This window comes from Antrostomus carolinensis, unplaced genomic scaffold (assembly GCF_000700745.2).
Source record: "Antrostomus carolinensis isolate BGI_N321 unplaced genomic scaffold, ASM70074v2 scaffold5537, whole genome shotgun sequence".
In the NCBI taxonomy this organism is placed as follows: Eukaryota; Metazoa; Chordata; class Aves; order Caprimulgiformes; family Caprimulgidae; genus Antrostomus; species Antrostomus carolinensis.
The window spans coordinates 28,202-41,056 of record NW_010327912.1 but is presented as its reverse complement, the minus strand read 5'-3'; the positions used below and the strand labels follow the sequence as shown (position 1 = coordinate 41,056).

At 35.7% G+C, this 12,855-nt stretch overlaps 1 protein-coding gene across 1 annotated transcript in view; it reads left to right on the top strand.

The window, feature by feature from the left end:
* The window catches only part of LOC104528129 (semaphorin-5A), a gene marked incomplete at its 3' end in the record, with an annotated part of 155,936 nt that overhangs the window by 129,332 nt on the left and 13,749 nt on the right, over positions 1–12,855 (top strand). The window contains exon 11 of the mRNA XM_010172047.1: positions 8,780–8,897. Coding sequence (XP_010170349.1) covers positions 8,780–8,897 — 118 coding nt within the window. The remainder of the gene's footprint in view (positions 1–8,779; positions 8,898–12,855) is intronic.

Below are 12,855 nucleotides of genomic sequence, written 5' to 3'. Positions count from 1 at the left end.
ATTCACTGGAGCTGCTCTTTTCACTATGAATTCTCTGGCTTTCTGTACTTCTTCAGAGTTGAGTAGGCCAAGCATAAAGCACAACTGACTTTTATATACCTGCTTATTAACTATAATGTGAGATAAATAGAATGATTACCATGAAAACGTAACTATTAAGCTCTCTAAAGTTGCAGTTTTTGCTATTTTCTTTGGAGGCTTTATGCATCTGTAATAAGGAATAAGATCTGTAGCAGATCTTGTTATAAGGAATAAGATCTGCCCCCTGAAACAAAGAACCAGTCAGCTTTCTTTTATTGGCAGCTGTAACCTTCAAAAGCAACCTTGGATTGCAGTGATTTATCTGAGAGAAATTTGTTGATCTTATAATTTTTACTGGAGTTTTCAGTGCATCAGTTCTGAAAGTAGGGGCAATGAAAACTTGTATCAGCCTAGTTAGTGTTCTGCAAAATCTTACCAAGCAAAAGTCAAGAACTGGTATTTCTGATGGAAGATAGGTTTCACACACATAAAATGCTTAAAAACTAATCTTACTATGTTGTTATGTCTAAGTAAATAAATAATGGCATCTGCTAAAAGCTGTACAAATAGTGACTTCTCTGGTGTAAAAAAAACCCAAACAAAACAAAAAACCCAACAAACTGCTTATGGAAATGTTTGAATATTGTTTTTTACATTATATGCTTAAATATTATTGCATCATAAGATTGTCTTGCTAAGTAATGTTGTCATAGCTATTCTACTGTAACTATAACTTTTCTCTCTCTGTACTCCATTATTTTTATTTTGACTTCTTTGTTAGCCATCAGCTAAGCAATCTGTACGTCCACAAAAGATAACTCTAGCAGCACAGTACTAAAAAGGGTACTGGATTAAAAAACAGAAGAAAACAATTATTGCAAATTTGCTTATGTTTTATTTCATCCTCGAACTCCAGCAACATTACTGGATTAAGTATTTCATCCACTGTTTTATTCCTTTATTTTGCCTTAGCTGTAGATGTTGCTTCCTCAAAAGTACTCTCACAGTCAGTATGAACCTGTTTTCCTGGTCATAAAACACTGACTATTGTTACATAGTAGAATAATTATTCCTATATACCAAAATTATAGAAGTTAACAGTGAGTAATATGGTCTAAGCTATTACCAGGTGCTAATGTGTCCAGAAGAACTTAGCAACACGTGGAATTGAAATTGCTGTTTTGAAATAATCATTCCAGAACAGTTATTTTTTGATATCCAGGTGGATTTCCTTATTTCAGAATATTCAAGCCTTATTCCATTTTAAATCAGAGAAACACACTGCTTTATTAGAATCATAGAATGGTTTGGGTTAGAAGGGACCTGAAAGATCACCTAGTTCCAACCCCCCTGCCATCAGCAGGGACACCTTCCACTAGACCAGGTTGCTCAAAGCCTCATCCAACCTGGCCTTAAACACTTCCAGGGAGGGGGCATCCACAGCTTCTCTGGGCAACCTGTTCCAGTGTCTGACCACCCTCACAGTCAAGAATTTCTTCCTGATATCTAATCTAAACCTACCCTCTTCCAGTTTAAAGCCATTTCCTCTTGTTCTATCACTACCTGCCCTTGTAAAAAGTCCCTCTCCAGCTTTCTTGTAGGCCCCTTCAGGAACTGGAAGGCAGCTATAGGTCTCTCCTAAGCCTTCTCTTCTCCGGGCTGAACAATGCCACTCTCTCAGCCTGTCAGAACCACTTGAGAACTGATCTGAATTAGTGATTCCAGAGTAATATTTCCGAATCAGAATCCTCATAAATTTCTCATACTGGGATAAAGTGTAATCCTGACTGCAAGACTAGCTTATAAACAGATTTAAAAAATTGGAAGTCTTTTTTTAGGTATTAGATACACTGCAAAATTATCTTCTATTGGTATGAACTTATGAGAACACTAATAAAGACAGCAGAATTATGAAACAAGCATAGTTGAAAGTTTTCCTCACTCAAAAGAAGAATATTAGTCCCATACTGGGGAGGGAATCAACTCAAACTCTACAGATCTGAGGTTAACCTATATTTCCTTCTTCCTCTGTGAAGACCAGGGTTTTTGCAGAAGGTGTCTTTGTCTGGCCCACAAAATACATCGGGGACAAACGATGTATTTACATTTTACTGCACCTGAAATATTTAGTCACAACTCTTTTAAGTGTGTGATCTATACATGTATGTATTATATTGTAAGCATGCATTTTTTGAAATCAAGAAGGAATTTTGATAAACAGGTAGATTTTACAGTTTGCTCTCAATATATTTATTGAAGCAACCCTATGAGGAAAAGGAAAATGTCTTTTAGTTTGCAAAATTGTGAGAAAACCAGATGGACTTGACTACATATTTGCAATTCAGATTTTATTAGCAGGATATTATTTTAAACAAAGAAGTGAACTAAGAAATAAAAATTTAAAACAGGCATGAGGTTTTCATATGTCATGATGTAATTCATTTATTTGCTTTAAAAAATACCAGAAGTGTAAGGAATTCTAAGTTCAATGTAGTTACTGTTAAGTTTTTCTTGAAAATCACCTGGTAATGTTTAAAGCAACTCATTTTCCAAGAGATCGTTTCGCTAGTCATTTGATACTTTGCAAGTGTATTCTCTGGAAGAAGAAGTTAAAGGGACTACTTGGTAAAAAAAAAAAAAAAAAAAAAAAAAAAAAAAAAAAAGGCAAATCTGGAAGTTTTTTTTTTTTAAAAAAAATAGTTTAATGTATCACATACTGGACTACTACTCAGTCAGACCATCACATACCCTGTGCATCTCAGTTTACAGTGCTCTGTGTTACACACCAGTTGTTTTCTCATGAGAATCATTTGCAGCTCTCTTAATGTTCTTAATCTTTTTTGTGGACATTTACATTTATTTGAAATTTTACTGATAATTAATATCCAAGTTTGGAGTCCTCTATTGACCAGAATGTATCACAGAGAAAGAGAATATTCTTGATGCAATAGTGTGAACTGTGGGCAAGATTCCAGGACAGGAGTTTGGATGAGCCAGTTCTGTGAGCCCAAACTAAGTGGCTTTGAAGACCATCTACTCCTCATAATACGTTGTCAGGCCAGTGAAGGTCTCTACAGTTACTTCTTGAATAAGAGGTAAAGGTGTCCTCAAAATGTTGGGGTACCTGCTATCTGGTTAGTACTTTTAAGGAGTCAGGTTTTACATCCTGAATCTGGGCCTGCTACCTTTATAATTGGTTCATATTCTAGTATAAAGTTAAGCTCAACATTTACGTTCAGAAAAACCTAGATTACAGCTGACTAAAATGATATGGCAGTTGTGTACCCTGTTTACATTTATATCCACTAAAAATGCACAGGTCTTTTAAAGACATAGATATGCCATATGGAAGCAAACATGTCCAACCTGGGCAATCACTCTTACTGGTGTTCTGGTCTAGCAACACATAAACTTGTGAGAAAATCCCCAAATCTGTTGCTGGAGTTGCCTTGCCACTAGGGTGGCTCAGATTTTGAGGGCCTATTTGCAAACCACAGATTTGTGGGCTCTAGTTTCAGCCCATCAAAAGGGCTTTGAAAACCCTAGCTGCACATGGTGGTCCCACCATTCCCAGTCCACCTCCTAATTAGAGGGCTGGAAGCTCTGTCTTGGCTGATGGACATGGATGAGGACTTCAGATGTTATTTCTTTACAATGAATGGCAAACCTGCATTCTTTTGTAGAAAGCATGCTATGAAAGTTGTCTTTCACATTTGTTCCAAGTAGAAGCACTTGGAAGCGCCAGTATTCAGAGAATTGTGTGTTATAAACAACTTCGCTAAATAAATTATACATAAATTCCTGATTCTGGATTTAAAGGGAAGAGCTTTTAGATTGAAGACTAGTATTGTCAGCAAATGTTGCAAGATTGAATCGTACCTAGATGGGTTTTGATTGTCTTATAGAAATTCAAATAACAAGAAAGTACAGTAGTCCATGCAGAGTGACTGAGATTATTAAAGGATTTGATTTTTCTTAATGGTACAGGCAAAGGTCAAGTAGGATTCTGAATATTTGACATGTATCTTAGTTTGAGCTCCTAGGACTTTATAAATTGTGTGCCTACCATTTATGTTCTTCTGCATCATTCATCTATACTTTTAGATCCTCATTCTTCATTGCACACATATATCTACAAAACCAGTAGTAATGGAAAGACCGATAGGTACCTTTGTACGAAGTCTAGTATCAGATTCATGTATTCATTCAGAAATGGATAGCACTGTGCATTTAGAAAATGAGACAAGCTTTTATCTTCAGCTGTCTGTTCAAATTTGCAGGGAGAATTTGGCTTCTGTGAAATAACTGACCTCAGTTCAGTTCCGGGTATACAAAGTGTCCAGATCACAGTTGACAGTAATTGGAACTAGGTAGACATGGCTAGCTCAGTAGCAACAATCAAAAGGGTCAGGAGATTGAAATATCCTCTGTTCTTCAAAATGCTCTTTATAGGTAAAGACAGAAAAACATTTCATTGAATAGTCACAGAAGATGCACCTCATGTTTATATATTCTCTGAATAAAATGTTACAGCTCAAAAGGATACCTGATTAGCACTTACAGTGTATATTGATATGGGAATAAATTCTTCCCCTGAAAGGAGATTTTAAAATATATTTTAAATCAATAATATCAGAGTATAGCTTTTAATCTTAAGGAGGTTTTTTTGTTCTTTGGAGCACACATAATGAATTATTTTTAGTCTAAAACTGGGTAGAGTTTTTTATGCATTTTGCTCAGAATGGTGTTCATTTCTGCCTCATTTTTTCTGAAGAAATCATCTTAAATGTAACTGAAGTAGAGCAGTTTTGCTAACCTGCTTGGTGCTAATTATAAAATAGCTGAAGCAAATATCCTGCAATTGCTGGCTTGCTTTAGAGTGAGGTGAAATGGTTCTATTACTAGTCAGTCAAAAGTCATTGTTTAAGTGTTGCATGACTGTCAGTAATCGTACTGAACCATTGCAGCCAAATGAATGCCTTGCAGGAGAGACACTCAACTACCTATCATTTATGTTTCGTAAAAAATGTGAATGTTTTTGTAGAGTGCTGACTTGACAGGGTAAGTGACATCAAGAGTCTTAGAATGAGCCAATTCACTTTTATTCCTGAATTTCCTTCCTGTACAAAATTAAAAGTTTTAGCACTGCTGGGACAAATCATGTGAAGTCTTAGAGATGTGGGCTGGTGCCTACTGGGAGTAACAGACAAAACATTCATTTTCATCTCTGGTGGAACTGAGATGTAAGGTAGACTTCCAGAGGCAAGATGGCTAATGCGTTATGCAGCTCTGCTACTTCCAGTGTCACTATCTGAAAGGGCCCTGTCAACTCAAAGACCTAATACTGATTTTAAAATTTACCTCATATTTGAACAGTAGCATCTAAAATGGCTTTAATTTAGACACAGATTTGGGTGGAGGAAGGGATAAAGATGCGTAGTGCTATGTAATTTTCAGCTTTTCTTATTTACATGAATTTGACAGCCATTTTGTACAATTTCTTTTGTTATTTCATGTATACACTGATGCTGTTCCTATTACTGCTGTCTCGAGAGAGAGGAATATATTAAAAAATAGTTAAAACTGTGAAATTTTCATTTATGGGGACAGTAAGAACATAATTGTGAGTTATATAATAGCCCCTTTAAATTTCAGATTTCAGATAGAAGTTCTGATGTTTTCGTACTTACAAGCCTTATTCTGTCCTCATTTTCTATCTGTAAACATATTTTGTTGTCTGTTTCTTTTTTTTATCTGAGCATAGCACACAAAAATAATTAGCTGCTGATATTAACACATTAAATTATCCCTCAAAAGAAAGAAAATAGTTTTTAAAGGTGACATAATTAAGCAAATATGGATTAAAAATTTACCCAAATATTACCTCTCTTCTTCTTTTCATTTAAAAGAAAATATATCCACTTTTCAGAGATATTAGTGTTCTGAGCATGTGATCTGAAAGAAATAAATAAGAAAACCTTCTGAGATGTGAGGCAGGGAGGAGAACATAAAAGGACTGTTGTGCCAATACCTGAGAAAAGGGCAGCTATTTAACCATGTCCTGCCTCATTTCGTTAATATATTTGGCATGGTGAACTGAAATGCCAGAAAGAGGGTGATAATGCTGAACTACACTTTCATGGTATGATTGTTTAGTCTAAATATAAGATTTCAAAAATTAAAATTTTTAGAAAATGTAACTTAGATATAATAATGAGTGTGACAAACAATTACACAGAATCACAGAATCACAGAATGTTAGGGATTGGATTTAGAACATTATTAAAAAAAAAAGAAAAAGAAAAAAGGCAAAACTAGAGTTTTTCATTTGAGGAATACTTCTCAAACAAAATTTCCTGTTACTTTGTTTGGAATAGTTCTTGTCTTTCCAGGATTAATTTATGTATTGTAGTGTAAAGAAAAAAAAAATAATCGAAGACACTTAATGCTCCTCATTTTTGGAGGAAATTCTTTACTTTTAACCTCTTGTCATCTCCATGAGGTTAGCTGAATTACTAACTTCTTACAACCATAGTTTTCATATACTCAGTGGACCTTCCTAACTAAATTCTCAAAAGATTCACCTCGTTTTATCTTGCTGCAATGTTCTCCAAAGGCAGTCGCTTACTGAAATGGTCATGTTCAGCATCCACAGAGTGATTGAACTCTGTCCCAGTAGTGTAAGGATTTTTCAGCATTCTTTAAACTTTATTTCTTCTAGTAAACTAGGATCTATTCTGATAGCAGGAAGTTGTAAGAATGGTCAAAATATGCTTTTAGTGCCCTACTTATAACTTCTAAGTGATTTGTAATGAAAGGTGCAAGCCATTTTGATTTACCTGAATGGGAAATAATGTAGAAACAAAAGCAAAAGACTCAGTGGGGTCAAAGTGCAGAGTGGGAGAAGGATCAGTTTACTCCCAAGAAAGAGGGAGTGTGGTTCTAAATGAAAGGATACTGGCTTTTAAAATATTTTATTTTTTTAATAAAAAGTGTCTAAAGCATAATAACTGCATTTAAAAATGTTAACACTTAACATAGAGGAATAGTGAAGTTGGAAAAGTGAACACTTCTGCTTTGAGAAATAGCACAGCCAATTGTGCATTATGTCAGCCTTTAATTTAGTTTTGTATTCTATTTTCATAAAACACATGCTTTGTCAGAGATACTCTGAAGCAGAACACTGAACATCTTGTCTTGGACAAGTGGAAACAGTGGAAGACTAAGACACTTAAAACTTTACATAATTTATATTAATTGTCCTCCTCACTTTCTACATAGTTAAATGGAAACATTTGCAGCCTGAGTTACAAAAATGCTAAGTGCTCACAGCTATGAGACCCATTGGTGGGAACTCTTTTCTGAACACTGAATCCTCTAAACCAAAAGCTTTATCATTGAACTGGCAGCCTAATTCAGGGTACCTAGGGAGTTTTGGCTGTTATGTCTCTTACTCTGTGCCCATTTTGTGGATGGGAACTATCCTCCCACATAGTACTGGCAATCCACATTACCAAGTGTGTTGTAGAAACTAATTATTTGAAATTTATAAGCACTATGAGTAATCTGTGCTGGTATTATGGGATAGCATACTAGGGAATTAGTAAGTCTGTGTTTTGTCTGATACATGAGGAATGCCAGAGATAAATAGAAGTATAAATAAAACACAGGATTTGTGAAGACAGAATCACAGAAAGGTTGAGGTTGGCAGGGGTGTCTGGAGGTCCTCTGGTCCAACCTACTGCTCAAACAGGGTCACCTGTAGCCAGTTGCCCAAGACCATATCCAGATGGCTTTTGAATATCTCCAAGGAAGGAGACTCCAGAACCAATTTGGGCAACCTGTGCCAGTGCTCAGTCACCCTCACACTGAAAAAGTGTTTCCTGATGTTCAGCTGGAGCCTCCTATGTTTCAGTTTGTGCCCATTGCCTCTGGTCCACTGGGCGCCACTGAAAAGACCCTGGCTTCCCCTTCTTTGCACCCTCCCATGCTATAACCTCCCAATATGTATTTGTACCTATTGGTAAGATCCCCTCTGAGCCTTTTCTTCTCCAGCATGAACAGACCTGACTGTCTCAACCTCTCTTCATAGGAGAGGTGCTCCAGTCTCTTAATCATCTTTGTGGCCCTTCGCTGGACAGATGTTTTTTGATCAGGCAATTAAAGAGAGAATGATAATGCCCATGGATCTGAGTTCAACAAGAATGATGAGTCTAGCATTTTTTATGATCTAGACAAAATGTTTGAATTTATTATTTTTACATGTAATTTATAAGTATTTTTTACAAGTGTTAAAACAATTATATGATGGGTCTTCCACCTCCTTTATTATGCATGTTTAGCTATGAAGCTGCAGACATATTGCCTGGACTGTTAATACTTGTCCTACAAGTCACAAGAGAAAGCTGCCATTTAATAGAGAAAGAACTTCTAGTTTTGTACAGTGGGTCTTTCAGAGTCGATAGGAAGTTGGACTGCCATCCCTCTTTCTAACCTTTTTTCAGTCTTGATCACATACCATGCATGCATACAGAAATTCAGCTATGCACTTAAAAGAAATTCTAGCTTCGCGTAGGCATTCAAATTAATTTTTCTTCTGTTTTGTCACTTTATCTGTACTATACCACAACAGGAATCAATTTCACTATCTATTTTAGGCCTACAAAATATGAAGAGATGCCACGTATTTATTTAGAGATCTTCAACCAATACAGATGAAGATAAATGTTCATGTTTTCTGATTGGTTTTCATTCACAGTGCATGCATTGGATCCCAAGACCCCTATTGTGGCTGGGATATGGTGATGAAGAAATGCACAACGCTAGAAGAAAGTCTGAGCATGAGTCAATGGGAGCAAAGCATTACTGTGTGTCCAGTAAGTCCTAATACATTCATTTATCTCTTAAAACTTTTGATTACATGTGAATTTCATGAAGATGAGCTGGCATAGGTTTTTCAAGCTCAGAAAACTGTATTTAATGCCATTTTCCTAAGACCTTCCCATCTGATTTTAACAAGATATTTAGTTTATTTTCTATTTCTTATCAAACTACTTATGATCAAATTATTTATCGTACTTTCAAAGGATACTTGTTTTTTACCTGTAATGGCTGTAGTCCCACCTTGAAAGCAAATATTCACTAGGATTAGATATATTTACATGTTTTTCTCCATTTTGGAATTTTCTCCATTTTGTACTTTCAAAAAAAATTAATCACTAGTTGTATAATCTTATTTTTTAGGATCATTGTTGCTAATATAAAAGGTCATATAACATCTTTCAAAGTCTATGAATTGGAAGGGTGAATTGCATGAGTTAAGTCTTACCCACATAAATTACAGGACTGATAATTATAATAAACTTAATATTTACAGTGAGTTAACACTTTCCTTTAAAATTTTTTTCAATAAATTTAATATAATAAAAAACAAGCAACAAATTTTATTTATATCCCTCATTTTCAATGTGGTTTCAGAGTTGTTTTAATATTGATTCTTTTCCCTCACTCCAAAGAGCACAAAAAGAGCTACTAAGCTCTTTCCTTTGTATACTCATGCTGCTTTGTCTTTACCTTTTGCCCATGAAGAGGGAGCCTTTCCAACACATTTCTGCTTTCATAACTAGTAAGGACTCTAACTTGTCCCCACTCGCCACTGGAGCACGTGTATCTATGAATTTACGCTCATATGACATCTATATTCTATTGTCCATGTGTTTAACAAGCTGCTTTTAACAACTTACTGACACTCCTCTCTCTTAAGCTGGCCTTTTTTTTAGTGAACTAGAGATATGCAAAACTTGTATAAAGTTCTTCCAGCTTTCATTTGTGATCTGTACATGTGTTGCAGCAGCCTCATGGATGCAAATCACTACATGTATTCTGAGGTCCTTGAGAACTAGCTCCTGTGTTCTGACTGTCTGTGTTTGAGATTAAATAGTAATTTTTTAAACAACATCTTGTCATGTCCTTTGCCTCCATGCTCTCACATGGTGGCCTAATAAAAAAGGCTTGCATTGGATTCATCTGCATATTAGTGTTTTAGCTCAAATCAGGAGCAACTTAGGGGCAAATACTCTGATTTTTCCAATGTACTATTCTTTGGTTCACATTACAAAGCCATCTTGAAGCACACAAGCCACATTAATTTCAGATGAAATTAAACCAAAAATGTGCTACAACTGCTACTAGGCATTTGATCCATGGCCAGAGCGAGTCCAAAGTAAAGCCCACAAAATACGTATGATGTGTCAAGTCTTCAGCATCAACTGTTTTATTTTCCAGTTTTGCAGTTTACGTGCATACCATTTGCTAATGTAGACATAGCCATCGTCTCACAGAAAGTCTGGATTCAGTCACTAGTGCTGTCACTGAAATTAGGAAATAAACTTCCTAACATCAATGTAGTCTTAAGAAGGCACTTCTTTGTTATAGCGCTGGATGCACGGGGGATCGCTTTCCCTATCGTACATACTGACTCATCTCTCTACAAAAGCTTTATACTGTCAAAATATGCATATTCATTACTTTTCCAAGAAGTCATTAACATATTCATTACATTTCCAGGAACTTATTAATATATGTAAATGTCCCTCTTGCATGTGCACTTTCTCTCTCTGGTGGTCATCATGGTCTTCTGGTGGTTGTCATCATTGCATCCTTTGGTTGTACTTTTCCTTTGCACATGCTCAGTTCTTTCTTGGGCTTGTTTACAATACTTCTGTCTACCTTGTCCCAAGGAGTTAGCTCAACACGTTCTCTTGTCACATCCCAGTGATTAAAAGTCTTAATGCTTCTATGAACGTTAAGGTAATAAATTTTGATTTCTGAAATTCTATGGTGATTATACTTAACTCCAGTACTAAATTAATGATTAGAACAGGCCTGGGACTTTACAGTCTCTTCTTGGAGAGGTTTCTATGATTACCTAGTTCAAAGCTAACGATCATAACTTATACATTACACTTTACAATTTTCTACTTCTTAATTAAACCCGACTGTTCTATATAATCAAATCTTGATTATTTTATCAGAGTACTTGCAACAGTGCAATCCTCGCCTCCCTGATTGGCAAGTAGGTAGGTGCACTGTACTGTATATTAGTTTCCAAGTACATATCATACCTCCCTGGGGTAATCCCACAGGCTATATGTGGTTATGTGGAGGGTTTGCTGGTGGCCTAGTTGGGTTGCTGTACTAGGAAGGATTGCTGGAATGGGTTGGTTGGTTGGTTGATATTTGCATGAGTGATCTGCCTACTGCTTAGTCTTTGAATTCTGGTATTAGCCCTTATTTTCTTTCGTAGATAGAAAACATCAGGCCAACAGAGGGTGAAAGGAAGGGAGGAATGATTTAGAAAGCAGAATTAGATTCTGTTCTGTTCAACTGGAAAAACAATTATTTAGTATGTATTATATAACAGTTGCAAAGGATATGGCAGTCTGGTCAAAGCAGAGGAGCATCAAAGTATTGCTCAGAAATTCAGTCACAGCATCCACTTACACTGCATATCAGAGATTAAAAGATTTAGCAAGCTTCCAAAGGTATTTTGGACTTGAGCAGATTGAGGTTGCATAATATAAGGAAAATTTTAGAATTAATGGTCTAAATTGAAGAGCATAGTTTTACTAGTTTATTGTCTTAAACCTCTTAACTCTAAGTAACACATTAAACAAATTTAAAAACTTAATAGAAACTTTCCTTTAAAATAACACTGTATTCTGGCAAATCGCAATAAATTACAATTTTGCTTAGCAAGGCTTTAAAATATTTATTTATGTAGCATTTTTATGTGCTGTGTTCACAGGATGTATAAGCCAAGATGTAATGAATTTCATTTTGTAGGCAACTAAGCTATGTGCATCCTTGACGTTTGCTATATACGTTTAAGATAATGTTGCAGACAGAACATAAAATAATATTAGAAACCTTCTATCCTTCCTCTCTTGGTTCCAGTTGATTCCAATATCTTAAGTGTTAATAAAACTACACAGGTTTTTTTAACATTATAGAAAATGTGTCTTCTAAACTCGAGTCAGAGAGAGAGAGGCCTGTTTATACACTAGTTTAGCCAAAAAATTAAAAATGTGACCAGCTGCACTTGAGAAATTATTTCCTATATCTGAATATTTATTGGCATGTCATGATAGAGCAGGGAGGAGTCTAGGAGAGGTAGCTGAGCATCTGTGTTACCATCTCTGTAAACTTTGATGATAATTTGTGACAAATGTGACTATTTTGCTTATCTTGTTCTGATTTAATTCTCAAGTTGCTTTTTTAGGTTATTGTTTCTATTGGCACGAGTACACCAATTGTGCATTAATATAGATAGTAATTAATGTTATGGCACACGTATTGCTTTGAGCTTCTTCCAGATATCCTTATTATTCATGCAGTATTTTTATAGTAATGAATGTTCTTTCTTTTGGTGAAATATTTTCCAGTGGGACCACTGTCTGACATTATCAAAGAGTTTTTACAAGGATAGTAAAAATAATTTTTTTAAAAGTTGGGGTTTTTTTTACATAAGTCTGTCGCATAAATGGCTTTATTTTTTCAGCTGCACACAGGGAAAGATTATAGTATGGGCTCTTAGCCGAATTCATTAGCAGCTTCAGGAAATACTCCAGAGCCACTGAGTTCTACACAAAGTAACCTCAAACCTAAGAGCTTGTGGCAGATTTAAGGACTAGGTCACTGAAAATGTGACCTTGACTCAGAGTGCAGAGGCACAAACCAGGAAGACAAAGTGGGTGCAGAGGCTCAAGACAAGTAAGACTGATATTTGGAGGACATTAGGAAGGAAGAAGGGACTAAGGATATCTGCAGAAGGGA